Raw genomic sequence first — 27,004 nt, 5'->3', positions numbered from 1 at the left:
CCGGGAACCTACATACCAAATTTCATCAAGATACCTCAAAATTTACTCGAGTTATCGTGTTAACGGGCGGACATGGCTCAATCAAATTTTTTTTTTTTCGATACTGATGATTTTGTTATATGGAAGTATATATCTATCTCGATTCCTTTATACATGTACAACCAACCCTTATCCAATCAAAGTTAATAGACTCTGTGAGCTCTGCTCAACTGAGTATAACAAATATATACTTGGCGCGATTTATACCCGAAAATATTTAGACTGAGTTTCTTTTCATATTACAAATATACGGGAAGGGGCTTTAATTTTTTATGCCGACTCCGAACGGCACCTGGAAGGCAGATGAATTTTCACTGAGAAGAAGGTGGCAGAAACTTTTCGGAGTGTTTGTCAAACCACTGTCCAGGGCGACCCCGCTTAGAAATGCTTTTTTAATTGAATGAACTTTTTTCTTAAATTTTGATGTTGGATTTGCGCGGGTCTTGAACCCAGCACCCTCGGTGCGGTAGGCGGAGTATGCTACCACTACACCATGGCATCGTCAGAGTCTTGAACCAGCAAAAGCAAGAAGTAAAGCTTAAATTCTGGTTAAATAATTATAAGATGTAAATAACAAGTGTTCACTTTGTTTTGGGAAAACCCTCATTTTTTATTGATCTTGATAAGAAAGTTTATGTTTCATGAAAAATTTACGCTCATTGTGAATCCTAAACAACCTTTTGGAAAGGATATCTTATTATTCCGTTTTTTTGGGTCGTGTATTGAAAGCTCTTATACAGGTGTTGAAACATTATAAATGTGTCAATTAGGCTAATTCACGACTATTTTTATTAGTTACCTTAGCTGAAAAATATTAAGAGTTTATCCACATTTAAGCAACTCTCCACATTCTTCATAAAGTACTATCCCTCGACTTTCAAAGAATTTCTGCTGCATTAACCGAATTTCGGACCGGAGGAAGATAGGTTCCATCAAATACTAAGAGCTGCCCAAAGAACTAAAGGTTGACTTAATTTTACATATTTTTTTATCTTTATGTAGAATTATGTATAGTACAAGTCAGAGCGTGCCACAGTTCCCAAAATTATGGAGATTCCCTAGCGTGAATGTATTACTGCTACCAAATAGTAACACATTAACGCGATGTAGGGACTGAAATTTGCGAAGGCCTATATAAATAATTTTTTGTGACATTTTAAAAATATTGGTCCTTCTTTTGTTTTTTCAAAAGGAATTTTCGTCCAGAAAAAAGATGTGGTGTGGCAACCGTGATCATGAAATAGTAACCAAGGGCTGCCAAATTTCAGCGAGAAGTACGCAATTCTTTCTTCAAATACCAGAATGTTAAATTTTTTTGCTGATTTTACCCAAAGCGAAACAAATGGAAATTGGAAATGAATATATAGCTAAACTATGAATTTCATAAAATATTTCAACCGAAGTATTATAATTGCAGATCTTGGGAGGGGGACCGATTAGGACGATCTTATAGATTATTAAGCTAAAAAATTTTAAATTTTATATGTAATTAAAACAAACTTTTATAATTTTCATAAGTTCCAGATCAGAGCGTGGGTGGGGGCGCTCGCCCCCTTAGCTTAGGTTGTCGCTTAACCAATTAGGCTCGTTAGAAGCCTTCTGTATTGTTATGCAGGGGCGTTTAGACCGACTGCTGCAGAGAATATGAACGTGATCGGTAATACGAAAACTAAAAATAAGAAGTCTTTAGAAACGAACCATTATAGCAAACGTAAACAAGTCTTAGACACAAGTTAGTGGATTGCCCTTTCTACCAACAAGGTTTAAGAAGAAGGTGAGCACGCTCGGACACAACGAATTTAAAATAAACTTTAAAGCAGGAGTTAAAATCATACCAATACGGAGAGAATAATTCCCCGGATATCGAATAAATCCATGAGCTAAACAGACATCACCTAAGATCGAGTCTGGTTAGGCATTAGCATTTCTTTACGGGTGCGGCGACATCTTTGCCTGCACGAAAACAAGATTATTGATGTGGTACTTTAAGAAGGGCTACAACATTAAAGCAGGATGTGCTTTCGATATTCGAGAGAAGCGTCATTAAGGTTTATGAAGCTTAGTATCTTTCAAAAGTTTGATTATGTTTTACAAACAGATCGTTATTGCTTAGAAGAAGACTTAGGTCAATGCGAACAAACGCAATTAACAGTTTTGCAAGAAAACGACCTCCAAAGCACTCGAAACATCACGGAGTAATGAATTAGTAGTGCTGGGTGAATTGCCAATAAAAACGCGATACATTGCGGCACATTGTAGGGGAACAGCATTAAGCCACATTAACCAAAATCATTGACCATTTTTACTGGGATAGCGATTAGTGAAACGCAACTCTTGGCGCCATTTGTGCGTTTCCGCTAACATGTGAGAAACATTAGGTTCCCCGCTCCTCAGCAAGCGCACGACAATGTAGAATCGCACTCTAACAAAGTCAGTAATAGCGCCAACAATAACGTTATTGCAATAAAACAGAAATTTTTTCCCGCAGTTTTTGCTGCGGCATGCAGCCACGCCGTTTTCTGTTTTGTGCTACATTGTTCTTTTTATACCTTTCATGAAAATGAAATGGTATATCAACTTTGTCACGAATCTCAAAATTGTAAGTCCTTAAAGGAAAATAGGAAGACCCACCAATAAGTATACTGAAATGATCAGGATGAAAAGCTGAGCTGGTTTAGCCATGCCAGTCTGTCTATTTGTATGCAAATTTGTCCCTCAATTTGTGAGATATCTTGATAAAATTTAGTGCGCGATTATATATAGATGTCCGATTAGACATTTGTCGGGACCGGCCGGATCGGACCACTATAGCATATATCCCCCATACAACCGATTTTTCAGAAAAGAGGATTTTTGTCATATCTTCCTCAATTTATCAGATTAAAGCTTCAAACTTCACCATATGCTTTCGTATATTGCACATATTGTTGTCTGAAAAAATCACAGAGATTGGCCGCATATATGGTATGTATCCCATACAACCGATTGTTCAGGTAAGACACTTTTCGTAATTTCTGCCCCATTTTAAGAACTACATAGAAGCTTCAAATTTCATCAAATACTTACGTTTACGTCACGTATTATTAAGAGAAGTGATTCATAGTCATAGTTTTTTCTTGTAGACCTCAAAAAAGGTTAAACTTTGCACACAAAGTACCTACCTTTTTATACCTTCCATGAACATGAAATGGTATATTAACTTTGGTCCGATGTTTGTAACGTTGAGAAATATAGAAGATAGACTCACCATTAAGTATTCCGAATTGATCAGGGCGACGAACTGAGTTTATATAGCCATGTCCGTCTGTCCGTCCGTCTGTCTGTTTGAACGCAAACTAGTCCCTCAAATTTTGAGATATCTCAATGAAATTTGGCACAAGGATGTATTTTTGTATTATATTAGACATTTGTCGGATCTCCCATACAACCGATCGTTCAGATAAGACGATTTTGGTCATTCCTGCCGCAATTTAGAAAGGATAAACGTGAAACTCGGTGATATATATTCTAATATATCTTAGAAGATATCCTGAAAAAATCACTTTCATCGGAGCTATATATAGGATATATCCCGTACTACCAATCGTTCAGACAGAAAGATTTTTGGCAATTTCTCCCTTATATTCTAATATATCATCGAAGATTTCCTGTAAAAATCATTTCGATCGGAGCTATATATAATATATATCCCATACCGATCGTTCAGATAAGGGGGTTTTTTGCCATTTTTATACTCAGTTGAGCAGAGCTCACAGAGTAAATTAAGTTTGATTGGATAACGGTTGGTTGTACATATATAAAGGAATCGAGATAGATATAGACTTCCATATATCAAAATCATCAATATCGAACAAAAAATTTATTGAGCCATGTCCGTCCGTCCGTCCGTTAACACGATAAATTGAGTCAATTTTGAGGTATCTTGATGAAATTTGGTATGTAGGTTCCTGAGCACTCATCTCAGATCGCTATTTAAAATGGACGATATCGGACTATAACCACGCCCACTTTTTCGATATCGAAAATTTCGAAAAACCGAAAAAGTGCGATAATTCATTACAAAAGACCGATAAAGCGAGGAAACTTGGTAGATGAGTTGAACTTATGACGCAAAATAGAAAATTAGTAAAATTTTGGACAATGGGCGTGGCACCGCCCACTTTTAAAAGAAGGTAATTTAAAACTTTTGCAAGCTGTAATTTGGCAGTCGTTGAAGATATCATGATGAAATTCGGCAGGAGCGTTACTCTTATTACTATATGTACGCTTAGTAAAAATTAGCAAAATCGGACAAGGACCACGCCCACTTTTAAAAAAAATTTTTTTTTTAAGTAAAATTTTAACAAAAAATGTAATATCTTTACAGTATATAAGTAAATTATGTCAAGATTCAACTCCAGTAATGATATGGTGCAACAAAATACAAAAATAAAAGAAAATTTAAAAATGGGCGTGGTTCCGCCCTTTTTCATTTAATTTGTCTAGGATACTTTTAACGCCATAAGTCGAACAAAAATTAACCAATCCAATTGAATTTGGTAGGGGCTTAGATTTTATGGCGTTAACTGTTTTCTGTGAAAATGGGTGAAATCGGTTGATGCCACGCCAAGTTTTTATACACAGTCGTCCGTCTGTCCTTCCGCATGGCCGTTAACATGATAACTTGAGCAAAAATCGATATAACTTTACTAAGCTCAGTTCACGTACTTATCTGAACTCACTTTATCTTGGTATGAAAAATGAACGAAATCCGACTATGACCACGCCCACTTTTTCCATATCGAAAATTACGAAAAATGAAAAAAATGCCATAATTCTATACCAAATACAAAAACAGGAGATGAAACATGGTAATTGGATTGGTTTATTGACGCGAAATATAACTTTAGAAAAAACTTTGTAAAATGGTTGTGACACCTACCATATTAAGTAGAAGAAAATGAAAAAGTTCTGCAGGGCGAAATAAAAAACCCTTAAAATCTTGGCAGGTATTACATATATAAATAAATTAGCGGTATCCAACAGATGATGTTCTGGATCACCCTGGTCCACATTTTGGTCGATATCTGGAAAACGCCTTCACATATACAACTACCACCACTCCCTTTTAAAACTCTCATTAATACCTTTAATTTGATACCCATATCATACAAACTCATTCTAGAGTCACCCCTGGTCCAACTTTATGGCGATATTTCGAAAATGCGAACACCTATAGAATGAAGGCCCACTCCCTTTTAAAAATACTCATTAACACCTTTCATTTGATACCCATATCGTACAAACAAAGTCTAGAGTCACCCCTGGTCCAGAAAGGCCCACTCCCTCTTAAAATACTCATTAACTCCTTTCGTTTGATACCCATATTGCACAAACGAATTCTAGGGTCACCCCTGGTCCACCTTTATGGCGATATCTCGAAACGGCGTCCACCTATGGAACTAAGGATTACTCCCTTTTAAAATACTCATTAACACCTTTCATTTGATACCCATATCGTACAAACGCATTCTAGAGTCACACCTGGTCCATCTTTATGGCGATATCTCGAAAAGGCGAACACCTATATAACGAAGGCTCACTCCCTTTTAAAAATACTCATTAACACCTTTCATTTGATACCCATATTGCACAAACGAATTCTAGAGTCACCCCTGGCCCACCTTTATGGCGATATCTCGAAACGGCGTCCACCTATAGAACTAAGGATTACTCCCTTTTAAAATGCTCATTAACACCTTTCATTTGATACCCGTATCGTACAAACGCATTCCAGAGTCACCCCTGGTCCATCTTTACGGCGATATATCGAAAAGGCGTCCATCTATAGTACTTAGGTCCACGCCCTTTTAAAATACTCATTAATACCTTTCATTTGATACCCATATCGTACAAACGCATTCTAGAGTCAACCCTGATCCACCTTTATGGCGATATCCCTAAATGGCGTCCACCTATAGAACTATGGCCCACTCCCTCATAAAATACTCTTTAATGCCTTTCATTTGATACACATGTCATACAAACACATTCCAGGGTTTCCCTCGGTTCATTTTCCTACATGGTTATTTTCCATTATGTTGTCACCATAGCTCTCAACTGAGTATGTAATGTTCGGTTACACCCGAACTTAACCTTCCTTACTTGTTTATTTTATATTTATCTTAAAAATCATTTAGGTATGTACATCTTTTCACTATATATTTCCTATCTTATACATCCGATTATTTGGATATGACGAATGGGATACGATTGTTGTTCAGCCCCATTCATATAAGGTATGAAGTCTTCAGCACAGACAAAGACAGTCCCGTCCTTACTTGTTTGTATTTATTTTTCAATTGTTTACTGATTGCTATCGTTGGGGTAGTAAAGTCATAAGCGCATACATATAAAGTGCAGCGAGCTAATTTCGTACATATATACATACATATGTATGCTGGTATAGCTGTTGTTAATGGTCGTGTTGCAATTGATGTTGATATTTACCTGTCAATGCATCAACGCCGTTGCAACAATGTCGACAATTTCCGTTGATGGAAATTGTCTGAGAATCACTTCACCGCATTGGTTACACGTTCGCATTTTGTGGCGATTACGAGTGATATTTTGCTTATGCGAGTATTAGACTCAGAGTGCAGTTAGTGTTGTATAGATAACCATTCTGATGTACGTATATATTTTTTTGTATCTTAGTTTTAATAATTAGAGAAATTTTGCACAGATTTTGTGTAAATTGACATTTCAATTGAATACTTCTTATCAGATATGTAAAGGAATTCATTATTTTGCAAATAATTATTTACTCAAGAAACTGCAACCGTCAAGCTGTGAAGTTGTGTTTTGATTTCTACTGTGCTTTATTTTGTTTTAAATCAATAAATTTGTTTTTTTTAAATAATTACTAGCAGACCCGGCAGAGTTGTTCTGCCCTAAATTTGGCCTATCTGCATAGATTTTAATAAGCTTTTTCCGTCTAACTCTGCCCTACCCCTCTACACTTTTTCCTAATCTTTTTATTCACTCCTCCCTCCATCTTGTTCGCTTCATCTTCATCTCATTCTATCTCTTTCTCAGTCTCCTTCTCTCTTTTCTCTTCTCTCAAGTTTTTCTCCTTCTTCTTCATCTCTTATTGCCAGTCCCAGAGGGTGGTATGTACTTTATTCCAGTCCCACTCCGAGTCTCAGTCTCAGTCCCAGTCCTAGTCCTAATCCCAGTCCCAGTCCGTCTCTGGTATACTTCCTTGAAAAAAGCATCGTAAATACTAATATAGGCAAATTTATATACGAAATTTCCGGCAAATCGAATAGAACGTATTTAAATAGGTATGTGGGTATTATTAATTCTTGTCTTTATTTCGGCTTCGCATGCATATTTATCAGTTTTGCCAGGTTGATGCGACTAGATCGAATATCACAATGAACTTTAGAGCTCTCAGCAACAGCTTTCATTTGATATCCATAATACGCACACATTCTAGGGGTATCCGGGTCCATGTTTTGGCCTATATCTCGAGACCGTAGTCACCCAGCGGTGCAAAACTTACTCTGTACTAAAGCATACATCAACAGCTTCAATTTGATACCCATAATGTAAAAACACATTCTAGGTGTATCCGAGTCCACGTTTTGGGCTATATCTATAGACCCTAGTCTCCCAGTTGTATGAAAATTATCCTGTACTATAGCACTCATCAACAGCTTTCATTCGATATCCATATTATATAAACACATTCTAGGAGTATCCGGGTCCACGTTTTGGCCTATATCTCGAGACCCTAGTCTCCCAGTTGTATGAAAATTATCCTGTACTATAGCACTCATCAACAGCTTTCATTTGATATCCATATTATATAAACACATTCTAGGGGTACCCGGTCCACGTTTTGGCCTATATCTCGAGACCCTAGTCACCCAGGGGTATGAAAATTATCCAGTACTATAGCACTCATAAACAGCTTTCATTTCATATCCATATTGTATAAACACATTCTAGGGATACCTGGGTCCACGTTTTGGGCTATATATCGAGACCCTAGCCTCCCAGTTGTATGAAAATTATTCTTTACTATAGCACTCATCAACAGCTTTCATTTGATATCCATATTATATAAACACAATCTAGGGGTATCCGGGTCCACGTTTTGGCCTATATCTCGAGACCCTAGTCACCCAGAGGTATCAAAATTATCCTGTACTATAGCACTCATCAACAGCTTTCATTTGATATCCATATTGCATAAACACATTCTAGGGGTACCCGGGTCCACGTTTTGATCTCAAGACCCTAGGCACGTAGCGAAAAAAAGGTAGACGTTGGCCGATTCTCAGACCTACCCAATATGCTCACAAAATTTCATGAGAAGCCTCTAAAACCGTGACAGAAGAATTTTATATATTAGATTGTGGTAAAAATAAGTTTAAACACGTTGTGTACTGCATTCAGCAATTTAAAGTTCTGCCTTTTTTACTAAAATAAATTGTATCTTACAAATAATTGATAAAGTGTATATATACATACATATATATTTGCCGAGTCACTTTGCATATTTGTTGTTGCATTTGATTGGCATTTATTTATTTTCAGTTTTCAATTGTTATTTGCTCGTGCACATTTCTTTTCACTGTCACAGATGTTTCCATTGTTTGTTGTTAAGCGTCATGATCTTCAAACTGCTCAAACAGCGATCTCCAAACTATTTTCACTGCCTCCGTCTGTTTAATCAATTTTTACATTAACTTATAATGTCTTGCAATTTTGTTAACTGCTAAGTGAAAGGTGATACCGAGCGTTTCGTGTCGTGCTGGCTTTGTTATGAGCTTGCTCATATGAAGTGCGCTAGTTTGACAGCAAGCGTGTGTGATGCGATCAACGATAACAAGGGCGTGCGTTGGTCGTGCTTGAAATGCAGATCCACAGAAGTGGATCTTTTTAAGCTTTTCAATAGAATTTATAAACTTAGCATCTCCAAGTCCACTTTTAGTAGAGCCAAGATTAGAGAGGGATACTACTGAGAAGGATCTGAAATCGTATATCCTCTCAAAAAGGAAAACCGATGACGTAACAATTCGGAAATTTAATTTTAGTTATGAAAGAAACGTATATTTACAGGGGCGTAGCGACGGGGAAGTGGCCTCCCCCCCCCCCTTGCTTAAGGATCATTTAATTTTTTAGGTAGTTACAATTCAAATATTTGATGTTTTTATGTCTATGTTAATAAATTTCTTTATAATTCTGCTACGTATTTACTTTGTTGGTGATATTATATTTTTAATATGCAAGCATATGTATGTATGAAGTGAACACTTATATTTTAATCATATTCTGTTTCATAGTAATTCTGCAATTAATTAAATATACAATGTACATGTTAACTTTTACTATAATTACATAAAGAAGTTTCCTTGTAAATTTGCTTAACGACCATCTGCATCCATATCAGAGAACAGCAAAAATCGAACACAACAACGTTCGATTACACTACTCGACAAAAAAAAAAAACCCCAAAAATAAAATAGGACTTTCCTAAAGTAAAATTTTCTCGTGATTCCGAATATGACTTCTGTTTTCCTGTGGCAGATCTAGTTTCCGAGATATTGGCCCATTTTTGCATAACACTACTTCATATAGTTACGGCAAAAATTTGTATTTTGGATTTTTTCATTTTAAACTGTTGAATTATACATTATGCTAAGTTCCACAAACATTTCTTCCCTTCACCTCCTTTCAGTATCTTCAGTAGTTTGGCCACTATGCCAAAAAACGTTTGAAAAAATTTTGAGAAAAAAGAGACGTTTTTTACAAAATTTCAGATTTAACCACTTTAAAATCGGAAAAATTATATAGATGAAAAAAAGTTAGCTCTCCTACGTTGTAGGTAATTTAACTACGAAAATCTTAACCATACCAGTACAACAATCGGAAGTGCCGTTAAGACTATAGCCCCGTTAACTTACAAGCGTCTATCCTACTATTTTTTCTAGAGACAGTTTTTATTAAAACTACGTTTTTATTTTTTTATAACGCTTTATTATAGACATATGCTTACACGTTAAACTGTATTCAATGGAGTAACATGAGTATAAATCAGTAATTCAGTAAAAAACAACAACGACAACGACATTAAATACATACATATCTACATCTAAAAAAGGTCAAATTGAGCGATTTTACCGTGGTGGTCAATAGTGAGGGACGTGGGTACTTTTAACTACCCGTTTATAATTTTCTGGGTTTCTCTCCCGTATTACTGTCCAGCAATAATCTCCCATCATTTCTTCATTCCAAAAACCTTGGTAACGCTTTACAAAAATCATGAGGTCTTGGTGAAACCTTTCACCCTGTTCATCACTTTCAGCACCTAGGTTTGCGGGAAAATTATCCAAATGTGCATGCAAAAAATGTATTTTGAGGGACATGTTGCATTTCATAGCACTGTAGTTTTTCAACAGGGCTTTGACCATCTCTCTATAGTTGGGATCTTTGTTGTTGCCAAGAAATCCACTAACGACTTGCATAAAGCTGTCCCAAGCCGCTGCTTCTACTGATGATAAATGATTCGCAAAATTTTCGTCTTTCAGCAACTTTCTAATTTGCGGACCATATATTTGTACCTTCTTTTCATTTGGCTTGAGTTATTTTAGGGAAAAATTTCGTTAGGTACTAGAAGGATGGCCCGTCTTTATTTAAAGCCTTTACAAAATTTTTCATTAATCCTAATTTGATGTGCAGGGCCGCAGAGAGCCGAGCAGGGTCCCTGGGACAGTTCGCTTTTACGGCCCCCCTAAAAAATAAACTCAATCCAATAAAAAAAAATAACATAACATACATACATTTTTCAATTCACATTGTCAGTTTTATTTCATAAAAAATAAGATTTACTTGCATAAATGAAATGCTAGATTTCATTGTTTGATTTGCTTACATTAACTTTTTCTAAATATGTACATTTTAAGAGCTTGAATAAGCCAAGGAAACCCGTATGTGCTTTTTGGTCTGCGAATATGGAAATTACCGATTCAAAACTAATGCTGCGAGTAAGGCTGGACTCCAACGCCAAGGTTCCAAGGCTTGTCAAGCGATTTTGGCTCATAATAGAACGTAATAAATTTTTCACGCGAGACAATAGACTAAAAGAACGCTCCCCTTTAGCCACACTGGTAAATGCCATAAATCGTGCAGAATGCCGCTGCCTTTTCTCTGAACTCTTCTTCCGTAAATTTAATTGCAGTGTCATTTACGGCTTCGAAACGTCTTGTCATGTTAGCAATCAAGCAGTCCGAAAGAACGTAAAAAACTTGCTGTTTAAATTGAGTTTCGGAATCACACTCAGATGATTTGGCAGGTAATTATCTTTCTTCTTTTCTCTGCGAAGCTATTCGCAACTCTTATACTCCCTGCCAGAACCTTACATTCTTGAATTATGATCGACCATTGATCCCTGAACTTGTTCAACTCATCAATCAGGCTACGTATATTTTCTGTTTTCACGTCCAGTGTGGCATTTCTAGCTTGCAGTACCAGATTTCGATGGTTGATTACCGTCAACACTTGAGCCAAATGGAGGCTATGAGGATACACTCAAATTTCCCCATATATGCTTTAACACCTTTCAAATCCGTTACTGTTTCTGAACTCAGATTCAAAAGCTTCATTTCATCAATAGCTTTCAATGTTTGCGGAATGTGAGTTGCGAAAGGTTTCACACTATCCACACGATCAGACCATCGTGTTTGTGACATGCCGTGCAAGGAGCAATTAGTTTTTTCCTTGAGAATTTCCCATCTCTGAGGGCTTGCGATAAAGATATTATACAATTTCTGCATACTACCGAAAACTGTGATGACTTCTGCACAATATTCAGCAGCTGGCACTCCACATAAATTTAAACTGTGACAAGCACAAGGTTTAAATATTTCCAGGGAGTTATCTCTCAGGATATGACTCTGCGCTCCTTTGTAATGACCGCTCATATTACTGACATTATCATACTCGTGCCCACGGCAGTCATCCAGGGGTATATTGTTAGTTGAAGCACTTTTGACAGATAGCGCTTATAAAATTGTGTCAACAACTTTTATCTAACTTAAAATCAAATTTTATTTCGACCATGACTATGCCCCATAGCATTTGATTGGATGCTTATGATTTTAGTTTAGTGATTTTCAATTTTAAAACAATTTTTTGTAGCAACAAAATATATAACAATAGGTTTTTGGGGGCCCGGCATATACTATATATTTTAAATTGTACCACCGAAAATGCTTACCTTTAAGTCCGCACAAATTTTCCAATTAAATTGTTTATTTATATTGAATGAGCTCAAGTAAATTGGATATGCTTAAATAAGTTTCTTTAGTATTCTCAGAATGTTCCACTGGTATTGACGGTAACGAATTTCCTTTATGGAGTACATTTTAAAATGTAAAAAAGACATTAGTGTTTTTTCCGTGTAGATATGACTTTTTTAAATTAATTTTTTTTCTATTCGATCAGTTTTTTTCTTTTGACTTTTATATACGTATACGTTAGATCTCATGCATAGGCTCAAAAAGCATGAATTCTACTTATTCCTGAAGGAGGTACTTCGGTTTTTTTTTATATCAATTTATCTATGATTAATATTACAGGAATGCGATTCTGTGGCTTTTCCTAATGTGCACATGTTGTTGAAAATTTTGTGTACGCTTCCAGTAACAACGGCAACGAACGAGAGACATTTTTCATCTCTTATGCTGATTAAAAACTATTTGAGAAAGACGATGAGTGAAAATCGATTGAATGGCTGTGCATCACTAAGCATCCACCGTGATCAAATTGTTAAGTTTTAGATGAAATGGCAAAGAAAAGCCGACGCATGCGCTTGAGCTTTTAATGGAACCTTTTTCATATCATATTCTATATACACGTACTTTAAAAAAGGTAAAGACAAAATTTTTTTTAATTTATTTAACTGAAAAAAAAAATTTTTTTTTGAACCACCCCTCCCCCCCCCCCCCCCTCAAGGCAATTTTCTGGCTACGCCTCCGTATCTTTCTTTAGATATATGTACCTATTGAACATTTTGCCACTATCTTGAGTAACGATTTTTGGCCCCTTTGGGCACTTGTGAGGGAATTTGAATATAGGCGGAATAAGAGTGTTCCAAACTTAGCAATGATCCCTCTTAATAACACTGAGTCAAAAAACTGAACGTAAAATCTGCTTTAGATATATTTTATCAAAATGTTAGAGGCTTAAACAACAAGTTAACAGAACTGTTTTTAAAATCATTTAACTTCAGTTACGATATAATTTCTTTAACCGAAACCTGACTGAAACCTCATGTTTTTAATTCAGATATCCTCTGTAATGACTACCAAATGTGTATATCGAAATGACCGCCTGAACAGAGTTGGAGGTGGAGTTCTGCTTACTGCACACTCTTCAATACCATCTGAAGAGATTAGCGTACCCGCCACCGATACAACTGAGTTCTGGTGCATACGCACACAACTAGCAAATATCCACATTTATTTGGCCATCTGTTATATCCCGCCATCTTCTGAACTGTTCGTTTATATGCATCACATTTCCTTGCTAAAAACTGTTAATTTGATGCTAAAGCCTTCGGATTCCATTATTGACTTGGGTTATTCCAATATGGCCCACATATCATGGTGCATCTCTGAATTTAATATCGTACACATTTCGTCAAAGTCTTCCAACAATGAATTTCTAGATGGAATGTCTGAGCTGTGACTTCAACAAATCAACATCCAATCGAATAAATTCGGAAGAGTATTAGATTTAGCCTTTGTGGATGTGGACTCTAAATATTCCATTAGTCGATGCGAACCCATTATTGATCCTGATTATGCTTACCACCATTCCCTCAAAATAGTTTACGAAGTTATAAGTAATGCTTGTAACAGCGGCAATAAATGATACAACTTCAGTTATCCTTTGACTTTGGAAGAGCAATTTCAAAAAATTAAATCGTGATCTATTTCGAATGCTGATATGGAGCAAAGCGTTTCTCTCTGTTACAATACCATTTACTGTCTTTTTGAAAAATACGTACTAAGCCGATTTGTGTACATTCCGATACAAGCCAAGGATGGTTCACTAAAGGGCTGACAATCTTAAAGAATGAAAAGGCTCGATCTTTCAAGTTGTTCAAAAAGATGTGTTTACATAACCATTACTTACAGTAATCGATTCTACGCTGCAAGAGTTTTCAATTGCACAAAAAGTGTTACAAAGATTATCTTTGTAAAATGAAAAGTAATATAACTTGCAACCCGAAGGCATTTTACGGATTCGTAAACTCTAAACGTAGGATGAAAGTGTTTCAATCATTCATGAAATTCCAAGATAATATTTCCAGCGATGATCAAGAGATCGCCGGTTTCTTTGCGGAATTTTTCAAATCAAATTACTCTATTGAGACCAACGTTTCGCTTAATGAATGCCCATACAATATTGATTCATGTTATTCAATCAGAGCTCCATTTATGTCTTCAGAAGATCTATTATCTTATTTAAAAACTTTAACAGTATCATATACATACGACCCCAACAGGATCCCGACACACATTCCTAAAAAATGTGCTGAAAACATCTATCAGTCGCTAACATGTTTATTTAATTTATCTTTAATTTATGGCGTTTTCCCAACAATGTGGAAGGAATCTTTTGTTATCCCGCTTCATAAAAATGGAAGCAGGTCTTCAATATAAAACTACCGGGGCATAGAAAAGTTATCTGCTATCCCAAAGTTATTTGAGGCTATTTTTACCCACCACCTAACATTCTCTATTTCCCCCATAATTGCAAACTTGCAACATGGGTTCTGTAAGGGCAAATCACCTATTACCAATTCACTAGAATTTACCACTAACGTTTCTAATGGATTTAGAAAAGCCCTTCACACTGATGTGATTTACACCGATTTCAGTAAAGCTTTCGACAAAGTGTCACACCAATTATTTATTCATAAGTTCGGTCAACTTGGTTTTCAATCCCGTCTTATATGTTGGATTTCTTCGTATCTTGGTAATCGTACGCAAAAAGTAATATTTGGTCCGATTCTGTTCTTGTTGATCATAAACGATATATCTTATACAATTAAATACTCAAAAATTTTGCTGTACGCAGACTATGTAAAACTTTTCAAATCATGAACCTCGGTTGAGGAACATTCCTTGCTTCAAATGGATTTAAATCACCTGATTATCTGGTGCAATGTAAATTATATGCCACTCAATCTCTAAAAATGTAAATTAATGTGTTTTTCTCGGAGAATTTCGCCACCAGCTTCATATACAATTAACAACTATAGTCTAGAAACTGTAAATAATTTTATTGACTTGGGAGTCATGATGGATTCCAAACTTAGTTTCTTCATATTAATGCTACAGTGAATAAATTCAAAGGTGTTTTTGCATTTGTTAAACGGAGGTCAAATGAATATAACGACCCTTACATAACTAAAGCACTTTTTACAACATTAGTTAGGCCAATATTAGAATACGGCTCAATAATTTGGATTCCGCGTTATCAAGTCCATGCAGACAGTTTCGAATCAATACAAAAACAATTTTTACTATTTGCCTTAAGAAATTTTCAATGGGACTCTTTAACTAATCTTCCACCTTATACTAATCGATTAAAGCTTATCAATCTTCCAACTCTTGCTAGTCGAAGGAAAATGCTTGGTGTAATATTTATGACAAAACTTTTAAATAGATCAATTTCGAGCCCATTCCTTCTGAATGAATTGAACTTTTGCGTTAACTCTCGGACATCGAGACACTTCAAACCTCTTCTGCTGAAACTATGTAGTACGAATTTCGAACAAAATGAACCTTTTCGGCGTTTATGCCATGATTATAACTCTCACTCAAACACATTTGATAGCTCGGACTCCCTTTTTTCTCTTTAAGTATTACGCTTGGCTGATGAAATCTCTTCTGTAGCTGAGCAGTCTCAAATCGCGACGCTTGACAAGCCGCTGCCCATCAAAGACTCGGTAAAAAAAAAAACAAAAAAAAAGTTATTAAAACTTATTATTATATATATATAAATCGATCGCGTGACCAGGATTAGCCTGGTTTCATTGGACGACTTGAGGGCAGCGCGCTGCCACGACGTAAAAAAAGTTTTCGTGAAATGAATGCCGCCAATTTTTGAATTATTTGATTGAGATTTAAAGAATGAAGTCACAATTCAGGCTTCTTATTTTAAACGTACTCTCTTTTTTAACTTTATCAACTCTTTTTTTGTTATTCTTGTATTGCAGTAATTGAATGAGAAGTCTTTTAGAAGTCAACTGGGGTCACTTGAAGTAATTTGCATTCTTTGAAGCCATTGCACATGAGGCAGTATCGGGGCATATTAAAAGTACCACACACCCTAAATTTACTATCTACTACTGATTTTCTAAGAATTTTGAAGAGCGATAACTTCTTTGAAAAGCACCAGAATGTAAGTTTTCATAATTTTTATTGTTATTGTTAGAAATAATTAAATACACAAATATTTAATTATTCAAAGTAAATTACAAATTTGTTATAGGAGATGCAGAAATGCTCTAACACCTGGAGCCAAAAAATTCACAGATAAGTATTTCGAATCTAGACTCCCAACTGCCATATTCTGTCGTAAATAGAAGTAATTTGTTATATGATTCCATAATGGGTTTAATTTTCCACAATTAAAAACTGAGCACTTTGTGAAAAAATTTATAATTAACGAAATTCCACGAGAGCGTTATTTGATATATTTTTAGGAATATCTGCAATTGCTGCAACCAATCGCAGATGCCAAACAGTTTTAACAAACATATAACGGTATGGTGTATTATTTCCTTCAATTTACGCTGGCAACAACTAAACGGAAACACCGTAAATGCAAGGAATCCCTGCCATGAAATATTTCCATGCAGCAGTGCGTCTTTTGGAGGAAGCTTCGATACTAAGATTTGATAAGTTTTTATATCCAGCTGTACTTGTACACAGGGTATTATAACTTTGATTGGATAACGGTTGGTTGTACGAGTATAAAGGAATCGAGATAGGTATAGACTTCGATATATCAAAATCATCAGTATCGAAAAAAATTTGATTGAGCCATATCCGTCCGTCCGTTAACACGATAACTTAAGTAAATATTGAGATATCTCCAAATGAGATATATTGAGATATATCCAAATTTGGTACATGAGCTTATCTGGACCCAGAATAGATTGGTATTGTAAATGAGCGAAATCGGATGATAACCACGCCCACTTTTTTATATATAACATTTTCGAAAACACAAAAAACCAGATTTTTTAGTAAATAATACACCTAGATTGTTGAAATTTGACGTGTGGGCTGAGTATATTAACTTTGATTGGATAACGGTTGGTTGTACAGGTATAAAGGAGTCGAGATAGATATAGACTTGACTATATCAAAATCCGGATGTATCGAAAAGAATTTTATTGAGCCTTGTACGTACGTCCGCCCGTCCGCCCGTCCGTCTTTCCGTCTTTCCGTCTGTCCGTTAACACGATAACTTGAGTAAATTTTGAGGTATCTTAATGAAATTTGGTACACTAGCTTATCTGGACCCAGAATAGATTGGTATTGAAAATGAGCAAAACCGGTTGATAACCACGCCCACTTTTTATATATATAAAATTTTGGAAAACACTAAAAACCTGATTATTTAGTAAACAATTCATCTAAAATGTTGAAATTTGACATGCGCACTGATATTGAGACTCTTGATAAAAATCTGGAAACATTTTTCAAAATGGGTGTGGCACCGCCCACTTATGATAAAATAAATTTACAAATACTATTAATCATAAATCAAAAATCGTTAAACCTATCGTAGCAAAATTCGGCAGAGTGGTTGCCTTTACTACGGGCAATGATTTGAAGAAAAATTAACGAGATCGGATAAGGATCACGCACATTTTTATATAAAAGATTTTAAAAAGGGTCGTGAACGAATAAAATAAGCTATATCTTTGCAAAAAAGAACTTTATATCAATGGTATTTCATTTCCCAAGTGGATTTATAGGAAAAACTTCAAATTTAAAAAATGGGCGTGGTACCGCCCCTTTAATGACTAAGCAATTTTCTATGTTTCGGGAGCCATAACTCGAAGAAAAATTAACGGATCGTAATAAAATTGGGTACAAAAATTTTCCCTATAGCAGGAAATATTTCTAGGGAAAATGGACGAGATCGGTTAAAGACCACGGCAACTTAGATATAAAGCAAGTTTAAAAGGGTCGTAGACTAGAATAATAAGCTATAACTTAGTAAAAAATAGTTTTGAATCAATGATTCACTTGTAAAGTTTTATTGTAAGAGGAAATGGGGAGACATTTTTTTTTAAACGGGCGGTGCCCCTGATTATGTAGAAAAGTAATTTATCTAAAAACAAATTTACAATCGAAACTCACGCTGAGTATATAATGTTCGGTTACACTCGAACTTAGACACCTTTACTTGTTTTTAGTTTAATGTTTAAGCTCAATTAGTCGTTGAGAAAAAATATGTGTTCAGTTAGAAAATAAAGGTGAAATAAAACAGATCCAAAAATCCACTACTTTATTATATACAGTATTATTTGATACTTCCATATGGCAATATTGAAGTTTGTGGCGGACGTGTCGTATGAGTAATCTTGTTATTGGGGGAAAATGGTGAACAAAATCTTTGGTATTTCGTTACTAGCGTTTGGCATAAAATATTTTCGCACAGTTTTAAACTTAGATCTATTTTGAAAAAGAATTATTTCTGATCATAGATATGATATTTTCAGGAAAGCCTTTATTTTAGACATGGCAGCTTAGTGTAGATTCAGCACTTTCTCCGTGGCAGGTGTACCTGTCTTAAGAGGGGACTTAAATACCCAACTAATTAAGGGGGTTGTGTAGCGCACCCCTAAAAGCATTGTCTCGAGTCTCGAATTTGCTCTGAAAAGTCAAACATATTTTCGATTTCAACTCGAGTTGCCTTGAAACTCCAAATCGATTTGAATTTTTTTGTAAACCTGAAAACAGGCCTTGTTCGAAGTTTTAAACCAAGATTAGCAAGTAAACCCCATATATACAAACATATATGTATGTGCATCACAAAATTCATAAATACATATATCACTCACCTTTTGGGGCAAGAGGAATCCACTGTCAAAGCTGACCTTTGATCCAATGCCACGAAAGAAGTCCTGTAGTATGAAAAGAAGTTTCCCTTTTAGATATTTGTGTTGAAAAGGCTTAGTTCATTTTTATTATAGAGCTACAGTAGCAAACATGAAAAAAGCAATGAAAATTTTTATCAAATTTCGCCAATTAAATTCTTCTTTTTTATTTAAAATAATTTTAGAAGAAACTTCCATTAGTTTTTCAAGTGAAACTTTGCAAAAAATCTTAGAAAGGTTTTCGAAAAAAAAATTTTGAATTTAGCGGCCGCCGTGGTGCAGTGACAGCATTATCCGCCTGCCATACCGAAAATTCTGGGTTCAATTCAAGAGCAAAGCAAAATCAAAAATTTAGAAACAAGTTTTACTATTATATTTCTGTGATTTGGCAAATACTGCCAGCGTATTTCTGCATTGAAAACTTCTCAGTGAAAATTTATCTGCCGTGGAGATGCCGTCTAGAGTCAGCGTAAAACCTGTAGGTTCCGTCCCTCCAATTTATTGGACAAATGAAAAGGAGAGCGGTGCAAATTGGAAGAGAAGCTCGGCCTAAATGTCTTCGCAGGTCAATTACGCCAAGTATTTGCAAATTTTTATTTTTTTCATTTTGAAACACATCTTTTTCTCAGAAATGTGAGGTCAAGTCTTACAAAACGGAGTATCCTATTATATTTAATAATAACTAGCTCCTGAACTGACCACTTCCTGAACTGAACCCATGGTTGAGGCGACTGTACAGAGAAGTCGAATTTTACCTGACCCAGATTCTAATCGGACTCCGTTACTTCCGCACACATTTGTACAAAATGGACACTGTTGAAAACACAAACTGCCTATGCTGTGGAAAATGAGACAATAAACGCCACACCATAGAAGCGATAATTGGCGACTTATCCTCGGGCAGTGTCATCAATAACATGACCTGACAAAGCGGTAGATGGGATGCGGTCAGGACTTATGAATGTGAGGCATATACACTGACAGAAAAAGATTGGTAAAATCTACCGAAATACGGGTCAATTCAACCGAAATTTCTGTTAATTTTATCCGTCGCAACAAGGCGTTGAATCAACTGCGCACAAATCGTTGATTCGTAATTGACCGTTTTAGTTGTCAAATGAACAAAAAAAGTTGTTGCGACAGCTTTGTACGAAAGTACTTATGTTGTGGCATTTGCAAGGCAGATGAGTTTTCACTGAGATCTTTTCATGGCAGAAATACACTCGGAGTGCTTGCCGAACAGTGCAGAGGAGCGAGCCCGCTTAGGAAAATTTTCTTCTAATTGAAAAACCTTATTTCTAAAATTTTGATGTTGCTTTGCCCGTGGTGTGAACCCAGGGTCTTCGGTGTGGTAGGCGCAGCACGCTACCATCACACCACGGCGGCCGCCATATACATACGTAAATGAGTGCATACATAGAGTACACAGCATACATAAGTACAAAGTAGAGAGCGCAGTGAGTGTAAAGTTCTCTTTGAAATTTGCTCATGTATTGACTGTTGATCGCTGTTGAAATGACCAGTGAGATCAGTTGTTTTAACAAAAAAATCAGTTAGATTGATTAGGAATCCGTCAGTTTTACAGAATTTTGTTAACTTAAGAGCGACAATTTCTCTTCTGTTGAAATGACTAAACTAATTTGTTCGCTTGACAAAGAACTCGGTCGAATTAACCATAATTTTATCAATTTTACCGAATCTCCGTTAAGTCAAGAACAACAGAACCGATCTGCTGATTTTACTAGCACCATTTCTTTCAATGTAATTAACAGCAAAGGCGAAGATGGATGCCTAGCCCATTAACGTGAGAGCAGCCATAGCTCGCACCCATACCCGAAGTAATACTATACGCAGTCCAAAGTACGGAGAATCACGCGGGCTGTAGGACGTTAAGTTTCAGTGGGTAGCGCTTCATGGAAGAGGAGAGTCCTACACTCGGAGAGTCTGGCAGTGAGGCTGAAATATTCCGGTCAGTGCATAAAGAATTTCTTCCTTTCACGAAACCCAACAAAAAACTATTAAGAAACGCGTGTTTCAAAACATTTATATAATTTTTTCACTTGCACATTGTTGTTATTTAATCTTTAATTACACTTCCATCATATTAAGTCCATATTTGTCCCCAAATTTCAAGATAAAAGTGAAAAATTTTTCTTCCAATATTCAAGTCACTTTGCTTTTCGTGGTGCTTGTGTATTGAAACTTGGAACATACGTCAAAACCCGATGGCGATGGAGCATGAGCAAAAAACTTTTGACAAGTGGTGGACGGATCGTGATATTTAAAAACCTCATTCGAATTTGGGAGCTCTCGGCGAACGAAAATCATACTCTACAAGTCACTTATCGTACCCGTCCTACTATATGGGGCAGAAGCATGGACCATGACAACAGCAGATGAAGCGGCTTTGGGAGTGTTCGAGAGAAAAGTTCTTCGAAGGATATATGGACCTCTACGCGTTGGCGATGGCGAGTACCGAAGAAGATTTAATGATGAGCTGTACGAGTTATACGCAGACATCAACATAGTCCAGCGAATTAAAACGCAGCGGCTGCGCTGGCTAGGCCATGTTATGCGAATGAAAGATGATGCTCCGGCCAAGAAAGTGTTTCTATCGGAACCCGCCTATGGAAACAGAGGTAGAGGGCGGCCCCACTCCGTTGGAAGGACCAGGTGGAAAACGATTTAAACTCCCTTGATGTGACCAATTGGCGCCGGTTGGCGGAGCGAAGGAGCGACTGGCGTGCCTTGTTGGATGGCCATAACCCTTTAGACGGTTAAGCGCAAATTAAGTAAGTAAGTAAGAATTTGGGAGCTTTGCGTTCGGGCTTAATTAATAATACTAAAATTTTGGAGCAGTGTGCCTCCAAGAAGATTTGGGCCTAGCTTCTATTACTGTTGTTACAGCGATAAAGACACTCCGCGAAGGTTTTGGGGAATGCTATATTGCTGTTGTTGTAGCGATAACGACACTATCCGAAAGCCTTGAGGGTGTTATCGATGTTGATGGTCCTCTGCCGGCTGCAGATACGGTACGTTCCGGTAACAAGCACCATAAAGGTACTAGCCCGACCAACTCGGGAACTATTTGGTATGACCACATGCGACCTTCTAGACCATCCCGACCTCTCACCCCCTAGATCAATCAGGAGTTCGGGGTCGCCAGAGCCTCGGCTGTTAATGAAACAGGATTCGCCACGGGTAGGTGAGGTTGATGATTGGGTTGGAGAAGTCATATATATTGCGCTGGCAACCCCTTGAGGGGGTTGCGCTACACAACCCCTTGAATCAGTTTGGTACTTGAGTCGCCTCTTACGACAGGCACACTTGCCGCGGGTATATGCTAAGGCCCCTAACCCGCTGGGGGATGCTATCTATGTTGATGGTTTTCTGCAGGACATAGACCCGGTAAGTTAAGGTAACAAGCGTCATTAAGGTACAAGCCCGGTCATCTTGGGAACGATATCATATGATCACAGTGAACCTTTTAGGCCATGGCAACTCCCCACCTGTATATTGCCGCTGGTATATTCTAAGTCCCTTTACCCGAGCTTTTCTTCTAGTTTTGAGTGGTGCTTCCTTTTAATCTTTCCTTGAAATAGCCGAGAGGAGATCGATATGTTTCACGCAGATTTAAAACGGCATCTGTAACGCAAATCAATGAGAAACCTTTTATTACAGAAACACACATGGAGGGTTTGTCACTCAGCGGCTGATGGCGATTCACTTTTTAATGAAATCGTTTCCTTAGGTATTCAGATCTTACTTTTCCCATACTTGGAACCCAAGACCTTCGCTGTCTAATTTTTAAGTAACTTCTTGGTAACGCAGAGACCTGAAATTCTGAGTACAGCTAAGAGCTCTAGGAAAATTAAGTGTTTAGTGTAAAATTGATTTAGTGTAAAATGTTTTAATATAAAATGCAAAAAAACGCAGAAAAAGTGTCATATTCGTTGAAAAGCTTTCATGGCAGAAATACGTTCGAAGTGTTAGCTAAATCACTAAAAATGACCGATCGCGCTTTGAAAAACTTGTTTCTTATTGAAACAATTTTTTTCTAAATTTTGATGTTGCTTTGATCCGCTCTAGAAACCAAGACCTTCGGTGTGGTAGTCGGTGGAATCCCGCTATCCTCATATGTATCTGCTATGAAAATCTGGTAGGCCCGCAAATTAGTACGAATAATTAAAAGATAGCACACCTCAAATTGAAAGAGAAGCCCGGTACTAACCTACTCGATGGTATATCGCTTCATTATGTAACTTTTTATTCTTCTTGAATTATACATAAGAGATTCAATTTTGACATTGAGATTAAGCTTTACTACCTTCCGGAATTCGATAGAGAATATTAAGAAATATAAGAAGGGGCAAACCTTGAGACTATTTTACAATATTTGAAAACAAAAAAACTTTTTTTACATATAATAATTAAACAAAAAAAATATCTGTTTGCTCCCATAAACCAATTGTCTTTACCAGGACTTTCTTAGCGTTTCTAATCCCATTTTAAATTCAAATGTTGACTTTTCGAACATTTAGTATAAGCGGCCTATATATTTAGCTTAAGGCCAAATGTTTGTAAACAACTTCAGAATAAAATTTGCAAATTTCTCACAATATTCTTTGACTCAAAATATTTATAGCATAATAGAGTTTATATTTCGAAATCAAGCTAAACATTTTTACTCACAAAATATTCTTCAGATTGAGGAAATGCACTTTCACGTATTTAAAATCAACGATTCAGATATTTCAAAAATCCACAAAAACCACTTAAGTTATTTTTAACGAGAAATCTTTTGTTTTGTTTTAAAACGTTCAGGTTTTTTTTTTTGTGCTTATCAAAGCCTTCTGGTGGGCACAGAAAAATATTCTCTTCTACTTTATCAAACACTTGTGTTCATGTTTAACACATTTAAACAGAAATTAATTATTGAGCAAGAAATTTTACTTGACTTGCATTCGCGCCGAATGTCCGTATCGAACTGAAGTCACAAATGCACGCGATATGCCAAAGAGACTCCGTTTACCACTGCTTGCTGGTTGTTAAATGTCGTCGTTGTTATTGTTGCCGCCGCTGCATATGTTGGTGGTTGTTAAATGTTCGTTTACTTTGCAATACCTCTTATTGCTCTTACCCCATTGAGCGCCAAAAGTTGCCTTTGGGTGTTTGATTTGTTTGAAGTTCGATGTTCGAGAGCTCGTATGTTGTTAGATTTTGGGTTCTTGTGCTTTAGTTTGAGGTCTCATTTGCTTCACCAAACTTGTTCTCTGTCATTGCACAGCAAACTTGCTCGGTCCTACCGCTTGCTGCGCTCTTCTCTCAATACTCTACCTAATTAAAATGTTTGAAGGAAAACTTGTTTACAATTTCGTTCTTGTTGCACTCTCTAGAGTTATCTCTCTTTATCTGCTTCGCTGGTGCACACAATCAACTGTCCACTTTTTTTTTTCCTAGACGACCTTGATGTGGCGCAGAATCCTATGTTTGTTTTGTTGGCTTTCTTCTAGTTTTATTGTTGTTGTTATTTCGTTTTTTCGCTACGGCTACTGGTGTGTGGCGCGCTTTCAAATGTCGCCTGTTCAAACTAGCGCTATTGTTTATTGCGGTTTTATTGTTGTCGTAATGTAAACGTTTGGCTTTTTAGTGTGGCGCTTTTTTCTTCTTCGTCTTGTGTTGTACCCCCCACACAACTAAAGCAACTTTGTTGTCGTTCACGTTTTTCTCGTTGATTTATCTATTTCCGGTTACAAGTGCATGTATGTGTGTATGTGTGTATACGTTAGTTGCTATGTATGTTAATTGTTATTATCATACAGCTGTTTGAAAGCAATTTAAGTTGTTGCTGCTACTGTTTTCGCGGTCTCTGTTGCTTACGAATTACTTTTCGAGCTTTTATTGACTATTGCCTTCCTTGTTGTTTATGTTTTGTTTATAAATCAATGGCTTGTTTTTGATTCTATTTGTTGTTTTGGTCTTCGCCGTTCAGCTTGTTTCTGCATATCTGTAAGTAATTAAAAAATATGCTAGATTAACAAAAATTGCTTGGCCACTTATCACTCAGTGTGATGGTGATTTGTTAGGAATGTTGTTACCGATGTCCACATGACATTCTCCCACAAATGCTTCAAGCACCATGGCCGTTTTTGTTGTATTAATGGTAATGTGTGTCAACTACTGTGCTTATCTTATAAAACATCGACATGTCGGCCCAGTTTAGTAAAAGTAACTCTGCCGTAAGACGGGTTTGTAAGTTACTTGGATTTTTATAAGCTTTTATTTAGTTTCACTTTTGTTGTCTGTAATGGAATCTTGCAAGTTAAATTTGATACACTTCCCGGTATCCGATTGAGCTGAAATTTTGCACACGTATATAACTCCGATGACAATGCAATATTACTTTATTAGAATTCGATAAATTAATCGATAACACAGTTATCGGTAAAGATTTGTATTTACTTTGGCATAACAGCCTAAGTCCCATACAAACCCGCCGGTACCTATCCGTGGATTGTGATATTTGGACGTGGTGAATCACGCGTGTCACGCGTGATGAATCTCAACGCTTGTGAAAAGCGGAGACACAACCCTCTGTTGTATTTCTGTGTATAACCAACATAGCTGAATTTTTAAGGCTGTTTAACTCTGTAATCTTTTCTGTAATTTATTTTGCTTTTAGAAAAATTACCTATTTGAAAAAAGCTGGCTGAAAAATATTGGCATAACAGCTTAAGTTAAATCAAGAATGGAAAATCTTGGAAAATTTGAGCAGATGTGGCAATTTCGCGCGTCCGTTGAACGAAATATTGACAATCTGCTGATCATCGCTAGGAAATTAGCGACATTCCATGAACTAAGCAGCACTTTAGCAATACTATTGTTATTATTTGGCCGCTCAAACACACATATTAATTGTGCATTAAATCTAAAATATACAAATACACCATAATAATTTACACGGCCAAAGCCATAATAATTTACCCTACTAAAAATTAAAAAAAAAATTCATATTTAAATTAAATTTAAGAAAAAGGCTTTTCTAAGAACAAGCTTCTATTGCTTGTTAATAAAACGAACTAAAAAGTAAAAAATAAAATTAAAGAAAAAAAAACTTTTTTAAAAATAAGCTTTTATTATTTTGGTTAATAAAATTAACTAAAAAGTAAACAATAAATTGACTCTAAAGAAATATAACACTTTATAAGTTCATTGTAAGCTTAAACGATAATTAGGCTTTTTCGTCTGCGACAAAAAAATTCTATATCGTACATAATTATATATTTTTAACATTAAAACTTTACACCTAAATTATTAAAGCTTACAGTTTATATCACAGTCCTAATTGTTCTAATAAAAGCGTGTTACATTGCGATAGCAAGAAAATGAGATGTTCTTAATTATACCATCAAAATTTAACACGTTTTTATTAGAACAATTTGGACTGTGATATAAACTGTAAGCTTTAATAATTTAGGTGTAAAGTTTTAATGTTAAAAATATATAATTATGTACGATATAGAATTTTTTTGTCGCAGACGAAAAAGCCTAATTATCGTTTAAGCTTACAATGAACTTATAAAGTGTTATATTTCTTTAGAGTCAATTTATTGTTTACTTTTTAGTTAATTTTATTAACCAAAATAATAAAAGCTTATTTTTAAAAAAGTTTTTTTTTCTTTAATTTTTTATTTATGTCTCTTTTATGTATCTCATATTTACGTTTCTCTTCTAGTTAGATGCGTGTTTCACATATATGTATGTTAAATATTCTCTTTTCCG

General features: G+C 36.0%; 1 protein-coding gene across 7 annotated transcripts in view; it reads right to left on the bottom strand.

Annotated features, from left to right (window-relative positions):
* The window catches only part of twz (BTB/POZ domain-containing protein twz), a 173,433-nt gene that overhangs the window by 89,431 nt on the left and 56,998 nt on the right, over nt 1-27,004 (bottom strand). For 3 of the 7 annotated variants that reach the window (XM_067775590.1, XM_067775589.1, XM_067775587.1), the window contains exons 2-3: nt 23,915-25,229; nt 19,187-19,249 (exon numbers count right to left, since the gene is read on the bottom strand). Coding sequence is in view for 1 of the 7 variants with exons in the window: in XM_067775586.1 (XP_067631687.1) it covers nt 19,187-19,249; nt 24,176-24,186 (74 nt within the window). In the remaining 6 variants the exon portion in view is untranslated. Of the gene's footprint in view, nt 1-12,307; nt 12,440-19,186; nt 19,250-23,914; nt 25,230-27,004 lie in introns of all 7 variants that reach the window. The other 4 variants (XM_067775588.1, XM_067775586.1, XM_067775592.1 and 1 more) reach the window with 4 other exon arrangements.

Source organism: Eurosta solidaginis, chromosome 3 (genome assembly GCF_040869045.1).
Source record: "Eurosta solidaginis isolate ZX-2024a chromosome 3, ASM4086904v1, whole genome shotgun sequence".
Classification (NCBI taxonomy): domain Eukaryota; kingdom Metazoa; phylum Arthropoda; class Insecta; order Diptera; family Tephritidae; genus Eurosta; species Eurosta solidaginis.
This window is presented reverse-complemented; position numbering and strand designations above follow the sequence as displayed.